At 44.4% G+C, this 23,648-nt stretch overlaps 2 protein-coding genes across 6 annotated transcripts in view; one reads left to right on the top strand and one right to left on the bottom strand.

Moving 5' to 3' along the window:
* The first annotated feature begins 189 nt into the window (after positions 1 to 189).
* The window catches only part of LOC135390668 (cell cycle checkpoint protein RAD17-like), a 65,111-nt gene continuing 41,652 nt past the window's right edge, over positions 190 to 23,648 (top strand). For 2 of the 5 annotated variants that reach the window (XM_064620473.1, XM_064620475.1), the window contains exons 1-17: positions 190 to 354; positions 505 to 651; positions 720 to 794; positions 889 to 1,033; positions 1,102 to 1,235; positions 1,286 to 1,338; positions 1,406 to 1,525; positions 1,650 to 1,713; positions 1,779 to 1,896; positions 1,970 to 2,146; positions 2,390 to 2,478; positions 2,564 to 2,710; positions 2,906 to 3,037; positions 3,314 to 3,353; positions 3,727 to 3,807; positions 4,301 to 4,349; positions 4,428 to 4,597. In XM_064620473.1, the coding sequence (XP_064476543.1) occupies positions 199 to 354; positions 505 to 651; positions 720 to 794; positions 889 to 1,033; positions 1,102 to 1,235; positions 1,286 to 1,338; positions 1,406 to 1,525; positions 1,650 to 1,713; positions 1,779 to 1,896; positions 1,970 to 2,146; positions 2,390 to 2,478; positions 2,564 to 2,710; positions 2,906 to 3,037; positions 3,314 to 3,353; positions 3,727 to 3,807; positions 4,301 to 4,349; positions 4,428 to 4,596 (1,896 nt within the window). In that variant the 5' untranslated portion in view covers positions 190 to 198 and the 3' untranslated portion in view covers position 4,597. Of the gene's footprint in view, positions 355 to 504; positions 652 to 719; positions 795 to 888; positions 1,034 to 1,101; positions 1,236 to 1,285; positions 1,339 to 1,405; positions 1,526 to 1,649; positions 1,714 to 1,778; positions 1,897 to 1,969; positions 2,147 to 2,389; positions 2,479 to 2,563; positions 2,711 to 2,905; positions 3,038 to 3,313; positions 3,354 to 3,726; positions 3,808 to 4,300; positions 4,350 to 4,427; positions 4,598 to 6,531; positions 7,053 to 7,961; positions 8,061 to 23,648 lie in introns of those variants that run through there. The other 3 variants (XM_064620474.1, XM_064620472.1, XM_064620476.1) reach the window with 3 other exon arrangements.
* The window catches only part of LOC135390669 (metalloprotease TIKI1-like), a 59,365-nt gene continuing 40,858 nt past the window's right edge, over positions 5,142 to 23,648 (bottom strand). Inside the window, exons 5-8 of the mRNA XM_064620477.1 lie at positions 16,933 to 17,254; positions 8,166 to 8,256; positions 6,559 to 6,867; positions 5,142 to 5,797 (exon numbers count right to left, since the gene is read on the bottom strand). Of these exons, the coding sequence (XP_064476547.1) occupies positions 5,608 to 5,797; positions 6,559 to 6,867; positions 8,166 to 8,256; positions 16,933 to 17,254 (912 nt within the window). The 3' untranslated portion in view covers positions 5,142 to 5,607. The remainder of the gene's footprint in view (positions 5,798 to 6,558; positions 6,868 to 8,165; positions 8,257 to 16,932; positions 17,255 to 23,648) is intronic.

Consider the following 23,648-nt stretch of genomic DNA (forward strand, 5'->3'; position numbering starts at 1 on the left):
TTGCGTGTAAAAAAAGGTTTCGGTTTCGATTTGGAAACACTCAGCACCGCACAACAGACAATCTATTACTTTAGGATTCACGTGTTTCTGCTCTGTATTTGTTGTGTATAACAAGCAAACATTTTTTCGGAAGAAAGACTGCATAGAAATCTGTAACGAACATTCGTTCACGTGGTGCCTGTGGTGCGTAAGTCCGATATGAGAATCCAATCCAGTTTCCAATCCAATCCGTTTGGTCTATTTTCAATTTTAGCGGTGACGGACGCAGACGACAGTTTGTGCTCCTGTTTTCTGTCATGTTTCGCGCTTGTTTTTAAGCTTGAAGTCGTGTTGCCATTATTAACAAGAATGAAGGTAAGTATTCGTTCTTCATACGAAAATACATACAATTCAGTCAAGCCGATAATAGAATTGGGTGGAATGAATTTCGCTTTCATGGATACAATGCACACATCACACATGCATGAAACTACAGACCGGAGGTCCGTTATATTGATATTTCAGTCGTCTTGGGTGACCCCTGAAGGTGGAATGCTAAACGTATTCTCTCGCACATCTGCCGCTAAAACTGCCAAACGCCCCTACAAAGGTGCCTCAACTTCGAAACAAACTGCTTGTAATTGGGCGCAGAACTTTACGCCTAAAAAGAAGGTACGTATGCCGTCACGCCGATTCGAAATCGATCGAATGCATCAATTTACTAAATGTAATGCTCTCAGGTTCAACTTGCAGTCAACAAGAAAAAAGTTGAGGAAGTTGAGCAACGCTTGCAGGAAAGCCTAGATTGTCGACAGGTAGGACTCAACATGTCCGTCTTGTCGCTGTATGCATTTTTTCTTCTTTTCTTTTTCGCATTTACGTTCTCTTACTGTTTTTTCGTCTATAAAGAACGGTGTTCCCATCCTGCTGCTTTGTGGACCATCGGGTTCTGGCAAAACAGCAACGGTACAATGCCTCGCTTCAGACATGGGCTTGGGAATTCAAGAGTGGACAAATCCTGTCTCCCTAACCACATTCAGGAATCCCGAACTAGGTAAGCCAGATTTCGGGCTTCAGGTTCAAGGTTTCAAGTTTTTATAATTTGCACAATTGCTCCTTCAGAGTTAGAAGGCTACTGGAGGCGACCTGAATTCTTCGAGGATAATCAGATGGATCGTTTTGAGAATTTCCTTTTCCGAGCGGACAGATACAAATCCTTGCTGCTGCCGTCGGCGAAACAGATTATCCTAGTTGAAGTACGTCTTTTACGATACGTCCTAGTCGATTTACGAGGTTATTTTTGCAGGAATTTCCCAACATATACTTACGAGACCTAGCCGCGTTTCATCGTCTTCTACGGTAAGGCCTAGTTATTCGTGATTTCTACGTCGTACTTGACCCCAGGTGCTAACCGTAACTGCTTCAGATCTTACAGCTCAAACGGTCACACCACACTCATATTTATAATAAGCGAATCGTCGGCAAACATTGAACAGAAACTGTTCCCTCGAGACCTCGTTGCGGAGCTGGGGATTAAGAAGATTGTGTGAGTCAGAGCTGTCCTTTTTCTTATTTTCTAATCTTATATTGTGCCGCTGGATATTTTCTGTCGCTTGTATGGTGGCAGAGCACGTAAATTGCTGTATTTAACCGTCGTAAAAATTATGAAGGTTCAACGCAGTAGCTCCAACTCTGCTGACAAAAGGCCTCAAAAGGGTAGCGGAAGAGGCGCAGGTAACGTGCTTCTTTTTGCGTATCGTCTACAGGAATTTGCATGTTTCATTACATATTTTTTGCAGACGACACTCAGGGTTGCAGCACCTTCTCCAGGCGACGTAGAGCAGATCGTAGCGTCGTGTAGGGGAGACATCCGCAGCGCAGTGAACGCCTTGGAGTTCCTATGCGCCAAGCCCGCAGGTATGGCAAGATAACGCTTCTAAGATACGTGTACACACATCATGCCAAAGGTACGCATAAATCTTTCCGAAAGCAGCTAAGGGTTTCACACAAATGAAGCCGCCACAGAAAAGGACACGGAAAGGAACGAGCAAAGTAGCCAAGCAAGCCAAGGCTGAATCGTTAGCGCTGAACCGCACCGCTGATTTTGGCGGAAGAGATACGGCTCTTCAGCTCTTTCATTCGCTGGGGAAAGTGTTGTACTGCAAACGTAAGATGTTTTTTTGTAGTTATGTAATTACAGTGTCCACAATCGCTTTATGTATTCTGATATGTTAAACATTCTCTTTGTCCTGTGTGTTGTCATGTTTTGTTTACTTTTGTTGTTTACTTTTACTGTTTACTTTTACTGTTTGTTTATTTTGTTGTTTACTTGGTCATGTCGAAATGCGATCTTTCGGGAGTCCCTGAAAGTCGCCGCAGAAAGCTACAAGTGAGATTCAATCTTTTAAAGGTGAACCAGCCGAGAACATGGCCCAACATGACACGTTACCAGACCACTTGAAGCACATGGAAAGGCCTCCGCCACTAGAAGTTCCAGAAGTGGGTTGTGTCACTTCATTAAAGAGAGAAAGAGAAAAAAAAAAAAAAAGAACCGAAATGAGAAAGTTACCGTTTGTGGCCGCAGGAGGTGTTCGAGCGAACCGCAGTCTCGGAAGATTTGTTCCTGCAGTTCCTGCACCACAACGCCGCCCACTTTTACGCCGACATCGACACCGCGTCGGACTGCTCGGATTGGTTCAGCGAGTCGGACTACCTGCAGTCCGAATGGAGTGTGAGTGCACCTGCCTTCCTCAGTCCTGCGAGTTCATAGTTTTCAAATCGCTCCTTGTTTTAAACGTGTACTGGAGCTGATCTAGAGCTTGCCTTCATGTTGAAACAAGCTCTAGAGCATCGTCGACGTCACATGGCGCGAGAATGCACATGCTCATTGGCTCAAAACTTGTCTCGTGTCGCAATATATTTTCAGAGCGAAAACCAGATGGCGAGCTTTGCCTTGTCCGTAGCAACGAGGGGGCTCATGTTTGACCTTCGGCGACCGGAAGCAAGCCGAGGTTGGCGGCCTTTGGAGAAGCCTCAGTGGAACCTTACCTCACGAAATGTGAGTTTAAATAACAAGAATTAACGAGAACGTACGAAGTTACGAGAACGTTTAAATAAGAGAACTGCGAGTTTAAATAACGTTAACACTATTAAGTGGGAAAAAATTCAGCAGTCTATTGAAAGCAGGTTGAAACCATATTTAGAACAGACTGTGGACAAACAGTCCCTGTTTGAAATATATCGGGGCAGCTCCTGCTTCAATCTTGGTACTATTACGGAGTTGTCAATGCCTGTTATAAATGTGTACAGAGTTTTCTTTTTTTCATTAATGCAGGTAAAGCAGAAAATACACGATCTGAAGAACACCTTTATGGGTACGTGTGCTACATGTTATTTCCGATGTTTCAGAACAGTCTTGGGTGAATTGCGAGTAATTTATATTGAAATTTAAATTGTACGTAACTCGTAAGTCAAAAGTAACTGTAAAATGTAACTGGAGTTCAGTTACTCTGGTTGTGCCATAGGATATGTGTTTGGACTGAACTGATGCGAGCTTATCGACCGTAACTTCGGCAGAACAACTACCGCTTAAATGTAACAAGGATGTGATGTATTTGTAATTTCATGTTGCTCATTTAATGTGCATGTCAGTGCACACATAAACAACACACATACGAACCAATTTGATACCATTGTTAGCCTGCTGAAATTTGTAACATTGTAATGTTTTTTTTCCCACCTTTTCAGGCTGGTGCAGTACAGGCATTGACCTTCAGCTAGACTTTGTGCCATACTTGAGCCTTCTCCAACCTAAAGGGCTGGACTTATGTAAATGTCTTTGTCCTTGTCATTCTTTTGCCAAAGATATACGATCATATAAGCTCTCCTAATGTGAAACTGTACGGGAATATACATAGGGCCTGACTTTTTAGGGTTAAACCCGTATCCGCCCGTATTACCCCCCGAACGAAATCTGTAAAATTCGGGTTTCACCCGAATCTACCCGAAAACATCCGGGTCGCGTGGCACACTCGTAAGCGTGCATTAAAATAAAGTGTGATAACATTGCTAAACATTAGTTCCATGTTCCAGACAAATTTTTATTAAACAAAAAAAAAATCGCCCGAATACACCCGAATTCCCGACGACAGAATATGCCGTAACGGGATTTAACCCGAATACACCCGAATTTTCGAATGAAAAATATCACCCGATATTTACCCCCCGAATTTGGCCAAAAATAAAACCCGAAAAAGTCAGGTCCCAAATATACATCTCGACTTGACCTACCACTCCTACACGTTGTGTTCTCTTTATCCAGGCATGCAGCGGGTAGCTAGTGAAATAGGGAGGTTTCGAGCCGTGTTCCGGTAAGTTGTCATTTCTCGCAGGTTTTTATATAACAATACTAATGGGCTAATAATACGCTGCACACGTGCCCATCAAAGGAGACCCAACGAAGTTCTCGGAGAGAGAGACTACGTATCTACGCTGGAAGATGAGAACGTCGGTGACGAGGACTGTTCAACAAACCAGGACACATCAACTCGCAGTAACTTGCAAACCGTTCCGGCACCCTCAGACGACGAAGTCGAGATTGAAGACTTCGACGATTGAGGTTGGTTCAGCAGCTTACTGTAGGAGTGCTGCTGCAGAGTTAGGCTCATTGCAGGTATCCATGCCGGGTTTTAATTTACATTCTAATACCTGCTGTGTTACTGGTTTAGTTACTATGTGAGCAATTCAGCAAACATCTGCAACAAATTACAAGGAGACATAAAACTAACCTGAAATAATACTTTTTCGAGGTCATCTTCAGCTACATTAGCGTAAGTAAAGCCCCTAGCTCCCTGCGATTCCACGAAGCTTCGCGGAACTGGCCAGGTCTCGCAGAACCTGTTATTTCCCTCAGAATCGCTTTCTTTTCTTTTTTCTTCTTTTTTTTTTTGGAATATATACAGAATTATGTTAAGATCTCAATGTATCTGCGACATTTTCGTGGATTGAACCCGATCAGTCGTGAATGCGATGCACGACGTGACTCACACTGCAGGCACTTACACGGCTGAATGTGCCGCGACGACGGAACATTTAACGACGGGAACGTTCGGAGAGAAATTGAAACACGAGTGGTGTATTCATACAAGACGAGGCACCGTTGAGAAGTTGTCACCAGCATTTTAATTGTGTGACACTGTGTCTACCCACTACTATTGGCAGCTGGAGCATTTTAAAGTACAACTTTACAACATACTAACAGCACTTGTAGTCCGAACTGAGTCGCATTAAAAAAAACAAAAAAAAACTTGTTTCGTGTACGCCCAGGTTAAGTCAACGAAGTCACGGACACTTCATGATAAAAGAGAAAACTGCAGAATAAATTACAAACATAATTGTTCACACAATATCGAAGCAGCAACTGAGAGGTAGTACGTAGCCGGTGGCATTCCTGACACAGCGGTGTCCGAACACATTCGATAGTTCACACGCGCACACATTGTTCGACGCTTTGCTCCGCACCACAATGTTTCAACGTCATCATCGCAGCTTTTGGTGCGGCTGTGATGCCTTCCCCTCCGCGGACAGGAGGTGCTGTACGGTTGAGACCCACTTAGAAGCACACAACGGTCAAGGGGGGAAATGGTTCAGAGCAATGCGACTACTATAGCAGACGGTCCACCAGAGAAACATAAGGATCACCAAGGAGGGCTTCCACGCGCAACCGCTGCCCTTGTAGCCGTACCACACTTTCAGTGATTGCTGTACAACTAGTGTGTCTTTGCCGCCTTTTGGGTGCTGAGGTATTGGGTGAGGCCGCCTGCAATTGGAAGCATCGTGGTCAGTACAGCGATTCCCCTTGCCCTCTAACACCTCCCCCCCCACACACAAAAATAAAGAAAAAAAAAAGAACTGCCAAAAAGGAATCCCTGTGGAATGGATACCGTTGTGGCGGTAGCTTCTGCCACCGAGCCTATAATCCACACCGGGGGCGGATTTAAGGGGGGGGTCGCCCCCCCCTTAAATCCGCCCCCGGTGTGGATCCTAGGCTGTCGCCTAGGCTAGGATTCTAGGCATACGGCTGTCTTCCCTATGTAAAAACCCTATCTCCTGGATGATGCTGTGCCGCAAAGCACGAAATTTCCTTAAGACCGCCCTCGCCCCCCTGACAGACCCTTAAATCCGTCCCTGATCCACACATGCTTGAAACTACGGCAGAACTATTTCTGCTCCCTGTGTGTTCGAATTATTCCTATGCCCACCAATCATTTAGTTGGTCTTTCGTATTTTGTAGTGCTTTAATATTAACTCTGTGTCCATCGTTTCGGAAACCCAGTGCTTCCGATAAGGTCGTATGCCCTTGCACCGGCAGAATACTCTCGCATGTCGATATGACATGCTCATCTGTCTCCTCTTCTTGTCCGCACGAGAGTCTTTTCAGAGGGAAAAAGAGACTGCTCATGACTGCTCGCCGCTCCGCCCCTGATTACTATTATTAATATTAATAATAATTATTCTTTAGACGAAACTGTGCCATTTTTTCGTTTATTCTAGCACTGGGACAACTTTGCCGATACTCACCACGTTGTGTACCCGTCGATGCGCACCCAGAGGTCGTTAAACCTCCGTGGCTTGCTCGTGCTCGGGCGATGCGTGGACCGAGGCTGGAAGCCGGTGTAAGCCCGGTTTGTCTGCGTGCGCTTTCGGTTGCGCCTCTGCCAGTGCAGCACCACGCCCTGCGACCCTCTGTGACCGCCGTCGGAAGTATAATCGTCGTCTTCGTCCTCGTCATCGACGGCCACGTGTCTCGTGTTTCCCAGCTGATTCCGCTGATCCGGTGGAGTGCTGTGCCACGGAATACTGCTGTGGGGTTCGCTTGGTTGGTTCACTCTGGAAGAAAGAAAGAACGCGTCTCTTAAGATGATCAGTATGCGGTGTCAGAGATCGCACAGAACGAATTACGTTGCAAAATTGTTTACATATTTCTACGATGTTTTCCTGGTGGTGCGCTTCGAGAGACTGAGTTATGGTTTGTTACGAAAAAAAATACATAAACATGTGCATCGTTCTATGTTGTTCCAGCCTCAGAACATCAGTTTCTCTCTTGTGCATCGTGTCGGCCGTCCGAGGCTGCTTTCTCTCACTGTTTTATTGTAAATTTGATTGTGCAGTTATAATGCACCGCGGAGTGAAAATATTTTGCATGGTGGCTCCTGATTGGACAACTTGACAAATGAGACGGGGTTTCGAGCAGTGTTAAAATGTCACCTCATTGCTCCTTTAAAGGGACATTCGAATCTGGAAACCAATCTATGAGACCGATACTGGTGTGTTCGGCAACGGCCGGTAATCTACACGGCTAATTTCTTCATCCGAAAAGTGCTTAGATATTAAGTAAACGAATTTTATAGATCAGCGCCGCTTCCGCAGAAGCTCCGGCGACGTGACGTCACCCTCTAAGCGGATGAGTGAGAGCGCGGCGCTCAGAGGAGGACAGGCGCCGTCCAGACGCAACTCTAGTTCACCGTACCGTAACCCTATGGGACGGCCGCGGCATTCCTTTTCTCAAGGTCGCGCCCTCATTGGTTCTTAGGGAGTGACGTTATCTCGTTTTTCCAGAGAGGGAATTCCGGAATACTCTCAACATCCGGCGTCTGCTCTTGTCATGTATCCCATCGAATAGCAGTCAAACTACGCCGCTATTTCGTGTGGGAGTTTCTGTACTGTCGCAAGTGGTTCACGAGCAATAAAATGGCACTATAATTTCGAAATCGACTGGAACGGATGCGACCGCACGTTTGAACCAATTCGAACCATCCTTGGAGCCTCCTCTCTCTTGGTCGTCACGTGACGTCTCCATTACTTACTACCTGTGCGACTCCAAGGCACCTCGTTTCAAAAGTTACGACAGCTACAAGCATGTTTCCAATGGAAGGGATTTTTATGCACGCGTCGCGTCCGGTAATTGGTATTGTCTATTCCAGATGGCGCTGGTGGAGCGCCACAGAATCCATCCACCCTCCTTCATAGCAGACGACATCGACGCAGGCGGCAGTTTTAGCAGACGAAACCCGAATTATCACCTGTTGACGTATTGTACAAAGGTACTGTATCGAATGAAAATGAGCGTCCATCCCGTCTCGTTGCATCCTGTTCTGTCTACTTACTTAGTTTACTGTCTTACTTACGTTTGAATCTTGCGCGTGGCAATGACATGCTCGACGTCGAATCCGCCTTGTCGAACGAAGTCCAGCACTGTGTTGTTCCCCAAGAAATGCCCTGAAACGGCAAGCATATTTCAACAATCAAGTTATGCTCCCCTAACTAGCATGAGAACCGCACTATTTTTTACGCGTAATAGAACACTCACTCAGCATTGTGAAATGTCAGTAAAATGGCGAAGAAACAGGAGAGCAGGTTATGGCGGTAACTCATTACTGAAACCCTGACACTGGGCAAGAACACAGACACGAATTAACACAGACTTCTGCATCGTCTGTATTCTTTCCCAACTTCGGGGTTTCAGTAATGGATTGTCAGTACTACTTTCACGTCCAATTGATCCCGATCTCTTGTGTTCTTACGCACTACCAAGTACACCGTGTGCCAACGTTGTCAATTTAGCCAATGAGCTACTTTCTACGCTCCAAACATGATGAATACGCGACGTAAAAGCGTTTCACGAGCACACGATAGCGTCGTCTGCAATGGCATGCGGGCAGCTCATTTCCTGTGTTCGACATGCAGCGCGCGAGATATGCAGACGACAAGACGTCAGCTCTCGCAAAGACGTTCTCTATGAGCTGCTTCTGTTTTTTTATCGCATACGTCTTTTATCCACTGAGGTCGAATAGGGAACAAAAAGATAGGCTTTGACATTTCGCGACCGTCACGCATTCTTTCGAGTTTTCGATGCAGACGACACGCTAACGCGCATTGTCAGTGTTGCCGGAAGTCCCTGTAAGAAAAATAAACCGGTCTGGTCCCCCTTTTCCTGCGAAGGAAGCTTGGTTGTCGCACGGAACACAACGGTTATCAATCTCGGTAAGCCGCTGGAGGGAAGAGTTTTTGTGTTCATTTTCGGATGCAAGATGCGCAGACACGTTGGGAGGCACAAAAGAGATGGAAACGCTGTGGTACTTTGGATGGTTCTCGGCTTGTTTGCATACACGAGGAGTACTCACACTCAGTCAGTAGGAAGCGTTGCGAAGGCCACTGAGAATGAGTCTAAGGCTTGTACTCAAATTTGATGCGAAAGGACCCTGGTACGTCTTGTATGGCCTCAATAGCATGACGGAGGAAGACACGGCAAACGCAGATGGGTGCACGTTCCATTTCAAACCCCAGACGGCGCGCTAGTGTAAGCCTTGCGCGTGTGCCCAACCGCGTGGTGAACTGTCAAAAATACAACGCTAAACGAGCCTTCTGATTAACCTAACCTAACTTAACCTAACCTCTGAAGATTAACCTAATCTAACCAAATTCTAACAGTTTCTACTGATCTGATATATGGCCGCCAAAAACCTGGCTTTTATTCCCGAAATTGACTTCTTCCGACGTCAAGGTCGCACAACACTGGGAGGTTTGTCAGTAATATGCATTAGTAAAAAAAAAACTACCATTCCGCCACTTCCATATATTGAAGCTTTGATTTAGAAATCTGGGATTTTGAACGTGCGGGATTGTGAACGATGGGTTATTAAGGGTGGGATAAACGTGGCGTCCCCCTTTATGCTGAGCTTTTCGTCCCAAAGACGTCCTTGTTTCTTTTCTTTTCCTTTCTTTCTTTTTTTTTGAAAACGTAAAATTCAAAATTATGGACGACACTGTGTCGAAGTCGCCACCACCCGCGCATTACTCGTCAGGTACGGCGGCAAAACTGCATTGCATGCGCATAACACTGTGTCTAAAACAAAAGTCTGCTACGTAGTCATCTGATGAGCAGCAAGCCAGTCGGGAACATAGATCACTGTTGCTTGACAAATTTAAGGTTATTTTTCACAAGACGTCGCCCCGACCCGTTTAACCGCAATTTTACTCTCAAATTAAAAAATATTTTAGTGTTCCTCGTCACACGTGTAACTTGTTGTGCTGGGTTTACAAGCAACAATGAGTTACACGACAACGCCAACACAACCTGTCTGTCTGTCTGTCTGCTTTGCGATACATTTAAAAACAGCGCGTCTCTCTCACGTGATAAAACGTGCACCAATCACGTTACAGACACTTCAAAGCCTTCGATTCAATCAGGACGGAGCCTTATTTTTCCCCCCGACCTGCCGCTCTGCGTCAACTTCGTTTACGTCAAAACTCATTTTATTTTTTTTATCGCGAAAATGTGCTTCCTCCTTAATCACTCAATAGTGTTATTTCAAATGATCGACGCGACCTGCTCCAATTCCCTGACGCGGCGCTGCCTAAGTGAATCGCCGGTCCGTGAAAATGTCTCATCAATCCGATTTTCTTCCCCTAACTCAGTTTGATTTCCCATTTCGTTGAGCAAGATCCTATTTCGAAGTAAGCGCTTCGTTCGTCGTGTTCGAAGCACAGTCCCTTCGTTCTGGAACCGTCTGAGCTGTTTTACGACTGTGTTGTTTCTTAGGCACGCGCAAATATCCGTGTGTTTTAGTCGCACGGTGGAGGTAGTGCATCACTTATGCATCCATGTTATTGGAATGTTAATAGGGAGTGACTTTTTCGGGTTAAACCCGATTCCGCAGGGTTATTCACCCCGAACTTGACATCCGACCAATTCGGGTTAAACCCGATTTCTACCCGGATTCCAGTCACTATATGAAATCGTCAAGTGACGTTTCCGCTGAAGACGAACAAAGTTCACCACGTGAAATGCACCCATGTGTTTCAGCAATGTCTATGGCTTGCGCCGGTAGGTCACAAAAAAAAAGAGAAAAAAAAAGCTAATTGGAAAGGACTGAATAGACAAGAGGAGGAACAAAAACTCCCGATACCACCCGAAGGCACAATTATCGCCCGATTTCTCCTCGAATTACAGATTTAATAAAAAGCCCGATTCCCCCCCTCCCCCGTATCTAAGAAAGGCATTTAACCCGAAAAATTCGCTCCCTAGATATTAAGAATAAAAGGCTTTTTGCGGCGAAGGCTGAGTGAATACAGTGCCTGCCCGTCAGCGGTAGACTCCAGGTCATGCTGAACAGCGACGGGTAGCGGGTTCGATCCCTATCCGATTTTTTGCCGTCCGAGGCTTTTCTTGGTTTTCACGAAAGCATTATTACTGTGACACAGTTAGTGGTTCGTGGTTCGACAAGGATATAGAACTAAAACAATTCGTTTTAGTTACAGTCAAACTCCTTTATAGCGAACACCTTTTTAACGAAAATACCACTACAGCAAATTTTTTTGCGGTCCCGCTGGAACCCTATAGGTTCAATAATGGACATCCTTTTTAACGAAAATACCACTACAGCAAATTTTTTTGCGGTCCCGCTGGAACCCTATAGGTTCAATAATGGCCATCCTTTTTAACGAAAATACCACTACAGCAAATTTTTTTGCGGTCCCGCTGGAACCCTATAGGTTCAATAATGGACATCCTTTTTAACGAAAATACCTTTACTGCGAATTTTTTTTGCTGTCCCCTGAGTTTCGTTGTAAAGGAGTTTGACTGTATATCTATTTGTCGAACCACTAACATGTCCAAAGATGTGGGCACCAGAAGGAAAAATACGCAGAAAATCAATGAAATTCATCAGAACATAGTCCTAAACGAAAGTGCAGCTAAGAAATATTGAAAATTCACCGAGGCAATATCCAGCAACGCGCACACACGCACACCTATCTTTTTCGCACCCACGATTGATAAGAAAGTCACGGAAACCTAAGAAATACACAAGTCCGTCTAGCTGACCAAAATCCGGGCTGTCCTGTCACGCCACTCGTTGCCAACATCACATTGACCAGTTCCTTCTTTTTCTCCTCTGGTCTTTTTATTTTTTTATTTTTTTTGCAGCCGACAGATACAATTTCTGCCAGAACTTATGACTGATCTGCCGTCGGAAATTAATAACGCCCCGACGGACACTCATCTGAAATTCACACTTTTTATTTTCTCGCATTCCCTCAATTAGAAACTCCGATCAACGCCGTGACAGAGTGGCTTTCTCATTCACGCGGACTCCTCTCGTCTGCTCACACCGGATATTACGTTCCCATTTGCTCCTTTTCTTTGTTTTTTCTTCTTCTTCTTTTTTTTTTCATTCCCTCGACGCCTCGGTTGGATGGTCACGTGCATCGAAGGCGAAGCGACATCGACATCTCCGCGACAACCAATCAGGAACTCGGCCCAGCGTGACGAGAGAGGCCGACCGTGAAAGCGTCACCCCGCCTGACAGCCAATCAGCTATCGGTGGCCTCCGATGTGTGAAGGTGTTTCTGTGACATTCTTTCTGTTGTTCTAGCTTAACTTCCGGCAGATCTGCATGCTGAAAGCTGTTCTGGAAGTTTTACTTTAATGGCGAACAGGAATGATTTAACGACGCTTTAATGTCTTTCGTTTGCAACGCAGCGTCGCGATCCCCGTTACGAATTCCTTGTAATGACAGATGCACTGGCTGCAGTTTGATATATGAGATCCGCGTGATTTTCGCTGCAAGGAATCGCTAAACTATTACAGTCGCCCCGCTTTTTGTATATTTATGCATAGCTTTGGAAAGGGGACTTGGGTTTCACGCTAGCAGACGTTCGTTGTCCGTCATTTTAAGTTCAGGCTGTTTTTTGCGAGAACGTGAACGGTTATACAACTTTGTTTCCGCGATTTCTTCCTTGAAACCATGTTTGTACACCGCAAAAGTCACCACGCCCTATACGTACCGGTTAAAGTAGCGTAGAAGTAATTTTTAACACCCTGTTTTCTTCCTATAAAACTGTTAAGTCGGCCAATAAGATGCACCATGCGAAGTAATTCACACCACGCAGTCATATAATTATATCAGAAATTTAATTTAAAGTACGCCGCAAAAAGCGACCGTGCGCAACGGTGGTGAAGAGCAGTACCAGCCCGTGTTCTGCTAGGAATCTCGCGCTGACGCGACAAGGGTCACGCTCGCTGATTGGTCCAGAGAATTACTGTCTGCTACTCCGCTGTCGTCTGCTACTCGACTGTTCGGGGTTCTCAAAAAGCGTTTCTCCTGGCTCGGCCATGATTCGGCCGCTCCTTCTTTCCCCAGTTCTCCGGGAGAACTGGCAAAACTTGTTTCCGGCGGCAAAGAGACAAGGCGCTGACCCCCACTGACCGGCGAACCAGAACGAGTTCCCCCTGTGACGTCATCGGTGACGTGGCATCATACCTTCTCCTCCTCGTTATACCCCGAGCGCGGAGCCATATTCTGCCCTGCGGGCCCTCTGCTATTCGATAACTCTGTTCTGTTCGTCATTGCAACTGTGGCCATGACTGGTCTACAGACGTTGGAGAAATGGAGAGAGGGCGTTAGTATTCGTCGTGGGCCGACTTCACGGGGAACTGCGCCGACATACGTCTGCAAGAAAAACTTCAGAAAGCACAGCCGGTTGTGAGATTCGAACCCACCACCTATTCCGAGTGTATGCTGTACACACAGTCTCTGCTCTGCTGTGGTCACAAACTAAAGGAAAAATATTCTTAAAAGGTTGATACTGAAAAGCTTAGGAGGGTACAGATGAGGTGCCACGGCCGGAAACGCTCCCTCGGAGTTAGTGCCCCCTAGAGGTATGACGTCATTTGAGATAAGCTTAACAGGTTGAGCGGTAAACTGCCCTCGCGCGATGGGTCGTTATCGAAATATATGTGGCGGGTGATGCTCTCGGGAACCGTAAACCTTGAAGAATTGAAAATATTAAACCTTTCCATGAAAACCGTTCGACGCGAAACCCTTGACCGAACCCGAAAGAAAGCAAAAAAAAAAAAAAAATACATAAAAGAAACGTATAAATAAACAAAAATTAACTGCCGCCGACGGACTCCTTATGATGCACAGTTATTTCGAATTGCATTTTATTGTCAGTGGTGCATCTCCCGTGACGTCCTTGTGTCCTTTGACGTACGCAGTTGTGCCTTCTGCCTACGTCACTGCAAAACCGGAACTGCATAGTAATGTTGTTGTTTTTTTTGTTTTTTTTTAAAGACCATTCGGGAGTAAACGCTCGATCTTATGACACCCCCCTCCTGATATAGGTTTCACACCGTACAGAAATGATTGTCTGACAGACACCTCTAACTGGCGTATTCTAAATTGAGCACCATTTCACCGGATTGTATTCCGTTTAAAACTCTGTTCCGGATGGGTTGTTCTCACAACACCTTTTTCCACCACTCTCATTACTCCTCTCAGTTGAGTCTACGCAAAAAAAAAAAAAAAAAAAAAACGTACGTTTACGGGAAAAGCATCCTTTTCCACGCCGCAAAGTGGACACAAATTGTAAACCGAAAAGTTTTTAGCCGGTTTTGCTATCTGATACGTTTTCCCCGCGTTTCCCGACAGACTGATCGGGTAGATGATGGAACAGTGCCCCGTGAAGTCCGCCCACGACGCATACTAACCCTCCAGTTTCCTTGGGGTTCTTCGTTTTCGGGTTAAACCCGATTTTTCACGATCGTCCCCCCCCCCCTCCCCCGAACAAATTTTCAAGAATTCTGGTAAGACCCGATATTTACCCGAAATCCTTGCAGTCCTTCAACTTATCCTTCTCGGTGAACCGTTTGGAAAAGTGAATCATAATATCAGCAAAGAGAGCTATTTGTGACAACATATTTGTCCTTCGTTTATGCTGTCCCCTCCTGCAAGAGTCAAAGGCGAGCTTTTGTGGAGCTCGGGCAAGTGTTTGAATACCGCGGTCATTCATTATCCCAGTTCCGAGCGGAAATATAAAGATGCTTGTTTCTCGTCCCAGTGTCACAGCAGTGGCTCGTTTCATGTGCCTTTCGTTTCACCCGAAAACCCTCCGGTAACATGCCAAACAGAGATCATATAGCGCCGATTTCTCCTCGAATTCTCGCGCGTAAATAGCACCCGATTTTTTCCCCTCCCGAATTTGAAAAAAAAAAAAAAATCGTAAAACTCGAAAACGAAGAACCCTATGTTTCCTACACCTTCCTTCGTGCCCTCTCTGCATCTGTTCAGTGTTGCCCGCATGGAATCGGCGACTTCTTACGCTTGTGCTGCACCCTACTATATAGTATATGCGGAAAAATGCAGACTTATGTCTCTTGCACTATACGGTCCGTGGTGCTGACGCCGGAAGAACTGGGTGACAGTTCTCAAGTAGCAGCAAAGCATTGGGTTCTGATCCCCGGTGTATACAAAGATTGTGTCTTTCCGTTTCGGTTCAACCTCTTCGTCTTGTCATTTGAGTGATATGTTTGCGCTGGATCGTTTGACGCATCCTTCTGTTTCACTGCTTAACCTTTTCTTTTTGTTTTTTTTTTCTTTCTCTTTTTTTCCTTTTTTTTTTTTTTTTTTTTTCACGAAGGTGTTGGATTCTATAGTGTCCCCTGACGGGAATTTGTTTTCAAGATCGGATGACTCAAGACTCAACTAGCTTTTTTTTTGTTTCTCTCTCTTCGTTTCGTACAGAACGCAGGGACAACAACATGATACAGATAAAATGGTTAAAAAGCAAGCGAGCTGGTGGCTAAGATCCATGACGAAAACCCGAGACTGGGAAAAAGACAGAAAAACAACTTTGTGTTGTGTCGTCTGTTTTTCGTCTTTTTCCCAGTCTCGGGTTTTCGTCATACAACAACATGGTCGATAAAGGTGGCGCCACTGAGCAAACCGCAACGAAGATGATGACACCAAGTGTTTCACTGCTGGGATGCTGTATATGCCCTATCTCATTGATTTCGTTGATTGGTTGATTCGGTTATGATTCGTTCGTTTTTCAAATGAGACGGATACGGTTTCTAAACGAACAAACCTATATGAAACCCTCTCCGCCCTCCTGGGCGCGGAAGCGGAGATATATACCCATTTAAATCCACTTAACTGGATAAAACAATGGATAGAACTAATGGAGCGTATATACAGTCACTCCCCCCGAAGAGTCGAACAGAACGACGCGATTTTCGGCGGTCCAGTAATTTTAGAAGCGGAAAAGTATCCAGATTCCACTGTTTGCGAATGGGGAAATGACGCGATGTATATACGGAGAGGGATTACACGCTTCAGTGGAAAACACGTCGTCCTATATAGTCGATGGAGTTTCCTGAACGGGATGCCTTTAATGAAAATCGTCCACTCGATGAACAGTGGGGCACTTCGATGAGAGAGATTTCTCGTTTTGCCGTGGACTACAGCTCTAGTGAAGCAATCGAATGAAATGCCTTTCCTGATGGGAGAAATTATCCTTGGCTCTGGCTCTAAATTACAGTCACGGGTATATGTACTAAAGAAAAGGAACTAAATTATATACAGTCACTTATTTGTAAATGTAACTAGTTACAGTTACCACGTTAAAGTAACAGTAACTTTACAGTTACCTTCTTTTTAAAAAAAACTTCGACACTGAGCCTTCACAAAACGACGCGCCAGGGGACATGACGCGTGAGAATATTTCCGTACCTGAGTAACCTAGCTCCAGTTACATTTTACAGTTACTTTAACAAAATGTGGTAACTAGTTACAAGCTACTTGTAAATTAGTTACGAACCGAGACTGCTAAATTGTATATGGGCTGGATGAAATAGTGCTGTTTTGAACAAGACCTGTCCTAACTGCGCAAACGTGACTTGGCGTTATTTATAATTTCGAGTGAGGCAAATGTTTAATTCAAATATTGCATTATTTCGAGTTCCCCACTCCCGAGTGAAGAAAGACCAACTGACCCACAATGACCGGCAACAATTGACAACCGTTTCGCCTTCCAAATCAGACCGGTCGGAGAATGGCATCGTTGCGGAGTGATACATCCTATAAACGGGACTACATTCTTTGCACCTCTTACCTGCCCCGAAAGCGAAGAAGAAGCTCTCCCCGGGATGCGCGCGCAGCAGTTTGACGACTCGGTCGCCCATCCTCCGGTTGCGTTTGTAGATGAGTTCGTGACGGAAGTAGTCGTCGATGTCGCGGGCCAGTTGGCGATCGCGGGCCGTCAGGGAGGCGTTGGCGAGTCGTGGCACCTGGGCCGTGTCCCGAGAGAATACGACGGCGTCCAGGTCGCCGCAGTTGTAGTGGCGGATCAGGTCGTCCGTCGTGTACCGTACCTGGACGTCGCCAGTTCGAATGCTTTCGTGTTGCTGGAGAGTCTGGTTTAGGGCAAAGAGGACCTGAAAGAGGACATTGTCGAATAGCACTGAGCACGACACACCGAGGAAAGCTTTGTTTCTGGTTAATATTTTAATCTGCGCAAATCTATACACATCTAGTTATGAACTCGAGAGATTTCTCGGTTGCGAATTCTTAATTTAATTTCTTAATTAAGAAATCGCAACCGAGAAATCTCTCGAGTTCATAACAGGTGTGTATTTGCGCAAAAAAATATAAATTAAGAAATTAATTGATTTTTAATTAATTATTAATTAAATAATTAACTAATAGTTAAAGAAACTAATTCATTAAAAATTAATAATTAATTACGTCATTTCTTAATTTAATCTGAGCAAACCTATACACACCTAGTTATGAACCCGAGAGATTTCTTCGTTGCGATTACTCCCCATCCGAGTCCCCTAACCCAAAAATTTGGTCCCGAAAGGGAGTGGTACGGTTATGGCGGAGCATCTACTCCATAGAAAGACGAAAATTACTCTTTCTTTTTTTTTCTTTCTTTTTTTTTCTTAGAGTGTAGTCGCTGAGGCTACGGATCCCTCTTGCACTCACTCGACATTAAACAGTGTTGTACGTAGCACCGCGAAACAGCTGTTGCTATAAGCGGCATGCAGGTTAGTATATGACAACAGGAAGGAGTGGGAGACAGAGGGGTTAGTGTGCGCCCTGGGCCGACTTCAGGAGTAACTGTGCCGACATCCGGTTCTTCGACATTCTTAAGTTTGACTCTTGCACCTTTCCACCTTACACATCGTAAGGAAGAAGAAAGTCGGTAGAAATTTGGGGTGGAATATCGTGGGCGAATCGTTTCCCTATAGCGCCACGTACCGTCCATTATCTGAAACTTCGTTGTATTACTTAACGCTTCCCAGTGGCTAATCGATTCTCAGAATCGAAAGTATATAACCCCCAAGCAACTGGCTTCGGAAGACTTTTTCTCCACAACGCTTTTTCGGTTAGAAGACAAAATCTGCCGCTCTATTTATTCATTTATGTATTAAAAGAAAATCGATGTATCACTTTGAAAAACGACTCCCTGTCCTGCGACTTCTCAAAAAAGGCTCGGGAAACTGTTCTCCCGATAACTTCATCCGTTCGCCCAGTCCCAGGCTTAAACCTTGTCTCGGTGTTTTCTTCTTTTTTTTGTGATGCAGTCGACATTCCCGTGCATTTTACCTCATGATAGCGATCTACTTCAATCTGCTTCATGCACACCTGTCTCGTACTAAAGTCGTTTTACAGACGGCCACATAAATTACGTCCTCCTGCGCGACCACTACTTGCGCATTACATATTGAATACTTGACGAAATATATATACGGGATCTCGTAGGAGAGAAAAAAAAGCTTCGCGTAACCTTTCGCGGCTTGCGAGTCGAAACACAATCACTGCAGAGAACGAGACAAAGTTTTGAGCAAACGACTTTCGTACAACACCACGGAAATGTACACGTATTGAGCAGCGAAGAGATAACTCATATTTTAAGTTTATCTGACAGCGAAATATTGCATGAAGTATAGGCAGCTTCAAAAATTCGTGTCCCTCACAGTTGCCGCTTCAGTGGAAGCAGACGACAAGTAGTGGTAGCAGACGATAACAGATCGCATCGCCTTTTACCCGAACAAAACTGAAAGCAGACGACGCGCAGAAGTGATGACGTCCGTCGTCTGCTAACAAGAGTGCCGGAAAACATCTCCATTATCGTAACAAAGACGAGCCGGTAACTTAATGAATAGTATCTTCTTGTGTTCTGTGTAAACATGCTGGAAGATTTTGCGAAAGTATATACAGATTAGAGTGATCCCGGAATGATACGAGAGTATACCGTCATAGACGCCATGTTGCTTCTGTTGATAGAGGCGGCGTCCTCTGAAGAAGGGAGGAGAAAGGTGAGAGTGCTTGTACAAATATTGCGCTCTCCTTATTTTGTCGATGCCGCTGCTGCTGCTGCTGCTTATGAACGTTTGGGCGCCGTAGTGTGATGGGGGATATAGGGGGTAATTACTGCCGTGTGAGGAAACAAAAGATCGAGGAATGTGGAGCCGGTTTGTTTTTGTTGGGGCCGCTTTAACGCGAATAATCAATGTACGCGAGGATTTTTGTGAGATGGATTAAGAGTTCGAAGAGAAAGTTTTCATTTTTCAGTTTTCTCTGCGGAGACTGTAAACGAAAGCGGAGGGCGAATTTCAAGTTCCACGTTTGTAATATGCAGCGTAAAAAGATGGCTGCATTTTTTAGCATTGTCCCGAACGCATTTAAATGCGGTATTTAAAGTGGTCCCGTAAGCTGTATATAGTAGTAGCAGTAGTAGTAGTTCACATGAAGGCCCTATATAATCCGTAATTAAATGAAAACATACTGATCCAGTAAACAATTTACCACGATCGTTAACGTCAGCAAACGTCGCAACGTCAACAACAACAAAAAAAATGTCGTACATTTTGAGCCTCAACGTGTTCTCATTTCTGTTTGTTTCCGCCTTATATCTTCATTTATTTATTTATTTATTATTTTCATTTTTTTGTATCAAGAGCGTGCCATGAAAACTGCGCTAGATTTCTTCCTATATCCGATACATGCGTACATATTATTGTCTCTCATCCACAAAGAAGACTGCGACCATCCAACTATCCGTATTCGTACAAAAAGAAAAGGAAGAAAACGTAAAATTCTATAAACACTCAAACTACACTCAAATAGAAGAAATCGGTCCCTCGGCGTTTCTTCTCTTCTCTTTTTTTTTTTTTTTTTCTCCAGTGTGCGTTGTAGCGAAAGCCAGTGTCGCTATTTGGGTGGTCCGTGTTTTCGGCTGGCGTGCCTAAAAAGCAGAGACAGCGGCCTCCGTAATATATCTATGAGGACGGAACCTTTGAAGCGTCGTTGTTGAGTGTGGCAGCCGCATCCATTCATTGCTCTGGGTTGAGTGATTGTGTCAAGACCCCCGGAGTGCAAAAGGATTTATATATATAATATCGAGGAAGACGGGAAAATACTTCCTCGCGTATATTAGATTTATGGAGTCGTATATGTAGACAACACTGTGTGGGGAGAGCTTTCGAACCTCCTTTCCTATATACATGTGTGTGTGTGTCTGGATGATGAGGGTATGTCTCTTCACGATGTTTTACGAAGGGGTTCCTTCAGTGTGCGTTTTATTCCAGTCATATGTCTGCGTCGCGCGAGTGCTTCTATGCTGCGTTTTACTTTTTTTTACATGAGAGGACATGTCGTAGTTTTTCTTTATTTTTTTTTATTTTCATCACTTGGGTATTGGTGACGCATAAATAAGGTGTTTCTCCTAATCGAGCCCATGCAATTTATGTTTTAGTTCCTCCCCCTTCCCACCCATCAGAGATGTCAGGATCGATATCCCACCGTTGAGAATCCGCCCTTTTAAAATCCCAGATTTCAAAATTAAATCTCTAATACGAAGAAGGTCGGAATGATGGCGTTTAATATTACGTATTACTGGCAAACATCGCAGTTTTGCGTGATTTTGACGTCGGCAGAGGTCATGGACGTGAATAAAAGCCAGGTTTTTGGCGACCGTTATATAGGCTTAGTATGGTGGCCACATCAGAGCAGCAGAAATTGTTTGGTTTTAGGTTTGGGTTGGGTTGGGTTGGGTTGGGTTGGGTTGGGTTGGATTGGATTGGATTTTTACAGTTCACACGCGGTTGGAGGGCTCCTCACAGGTGGACAGCGCAATGCTACGCCAGTAGCGCCGTTTAGGATTTTGAACCTATGGGATTTTAAACGTGATGGTGGATCCTTAACGATGACATTTCGGAATACCCTACGTCCATCCTTTACTTCTTTGTTCTCCAGTGCGACATCTTCTATTCTTGGATTGGTCAGTAGAAGGAGTCCGTTAGACAGTTACCTCTTTCTGAGAACAGTACAGACACTATTCTGTATTGTCTATACTTGTCGTTATATGCCTGATGTCTTGAAACGAAATTCTTGCAACACACCTGCTTTTGTATTGTCTTAGAAACCATTCTTAATCTCTTACACCGTCTGTTACACCAGCTGCCGCAATCGCAAACTCGACTGCACGGCTGCATGCATTCATATGCAGAAATGAATGCCATCAATTAGCGTTATGACCGGCGCGACGACTCAGAATAGTAGAGTACGTCGTAGTACACTTTAACGTCATCCATAAATAATCCGCTAAATACCATCGCGTAGCCATGGGCATGACTCAACACGCGAATGCATTTTATATAGACGTAACTCCAAGATAAGAGCAAAGACGAAGCGTGTATTCGCCGTTCTAATTGTGCTGCTATCTGAATCATTCCAACAAGCTGGAAGCTCCCCCGGATAACTACATAGCAAACGATTACGAGACAGTTCCAACTTTGGTTCTGGGGAGAGGAGGTTCAAATGCCTCTCCTTCCAACCTACCTGTCTCCTATTAACGTTTGCCCCCGAGACTTTTTCCAGTTCCACCCTGTCATTACAGTGTCATCGCGTTTCGGCCGTACCTCGGGGGTACATGTTTAACTTCACATAATATGTTATGTCGGCAGTTACCTGCCTATATAGCCTATAGCTTACATTACGTGGCAACGCTCGGCGGTATATACGGGGAGGTATTTAGGCAGAGGCAGTTCAAGGTTGATGTGCTTTTCGTGCAGAGGGGTTTTCGAAGTCACTTTGTTGATGTGGGGAAAAATACCGCAGCAACGGGCGAACGCCCAAACTTTAGCATTGACGATGCTTAGGGAATGGAATGCATATAAGATAGCGGTGTCCAAAATTCCAAATTTGTTTCGCAAATTAGGAAATTCATTATTCCGCCATTTTCTCGAGCTGTTGGGACAGACAACGACGCTTTGAGATTGCTTCTTAAACGACATATAGAGGTAAGAAACAGGTGCTGCTAATTATGTAGCACTTGTTTCTTACTCAAGGAACAGAAAAAGTAGCACCAGTTTTCTTTTGTTCGCCTATTTATAAAGTACTAGTGAAAGCTTACTTTTGAACACTCTGTAGAAGCAGTCACCGTGGGTAATTACTCAAAAAAAAAAACAAACTAAAGTTACAGATACGGTTACCCTGCAAAAATAGTAACTGAATTACAGTTACTCTTTTCGAAATGTAACATTACAGGTACAGTTACTTTAAACATTAAAATAACATAGTGAATTTATAGTTACATTTTGAAATAGCAAAAGTAACTTAGCTATAGTAACATTTTACAATTACTTTAGCCAAGAGCAGTAACTAGTTACAGTTAAAAGATACTTTTGTAGAAAAGTAACTAGGTACAGCTATACAAGTCACTTTTGTAGAAAAGTAACTAGGTACAGTTATACAAGCTACTCTTGTAGAAAAGTAACTATGGTTACTACAAAAAGTAATTTGTTACAGTTGCTTAATTGTAATTTAGTTACTTCCTAGCACTGCATAGAAGTGTAAACAACACATTTGCATGTTACATATTTATTTATTTATTTGTTTATTTATGTACATTCCTCCAGGGCCCTATACAAAGGCGTGATCGACATGTTAATGTAATACATGTTACATATCGTAAAAACGCGGCAAAATAAATATCATAGTATCGATGTGTCAACTTCGTTACCGTTATTATTACGACGGTGAGTTATTAATGGTGGCCTAGGCCTCACTTATAGCGTATAGGACCGGCGGCATCAAAGCGATTACGTATCCAAGCGAGATTCGAATATCATCCACTAAGAAGCTCTTCAGTATTACGATAGGCTATTCTATACAAGGACTTGAAAGCATCGACGCTGGTTTATGGCCGTCTAAAAATGTCTTTCTAAAAGAACGAAACACATGTACACAAAACAAGTGTCTGAAACTCTTTGGTCTTTTGTGGTTTCAACACAGAGAAGGGCTATAGATGGCGCAGCTGTCGCCCACCCAATGCAATCGAACGCGGCCGAGAATTAATTGCCCGCCGTGGCCTTTTGTTCAAAAGTCGCTTTTTGTCTCACGCAGCATCTGTACAGCGGTTTAGAAGGGGTTATATGTTGTTCGTGTATATCGAACAATTGAGCTATCGGAGTTGAAAGAATGCCCCGGGGCGGCGGCAGCGTTATATCGAACACTGCGTGTCAGTTTTTCACACGTGCCTGGGTATAAGCACTATTATGCAACGTCTTTTTCGTTTCCATTGTGTGCGAGGTGTTGTTGATGAAGAGGCGATTATGTGCTTATTAGAAGATTCTGTTCTATTGTGCAGTGTTATCAAAACGTGGTGTTAGGTTACCGGATGATTTTTTTCTTTAGAGGGGAAGTTACATTAACCGTTTTTATTAGGTGACGCGTTGTCATTAGAACGCGGTGTTCGGTTATCCGATGTTATTCGAACACATATCGTAAATATAGAGGAAAGAATAACATCCTTAATAA

This window comes from Ornithodoros turicata, chromosome 4 (assembly GCF_037126465.1).
Source record: "Ornithodoros turicata isolate Travis chromosome 4, ASM3712646v1, whole genome shotgun sequence".
Taxonomy (NCBI): Eukaryota; Metazoa; Arthropoda; class Arachnida; order Ixodida; family Argasidae; genus Ornithodoros; species Ornithodoros turicata.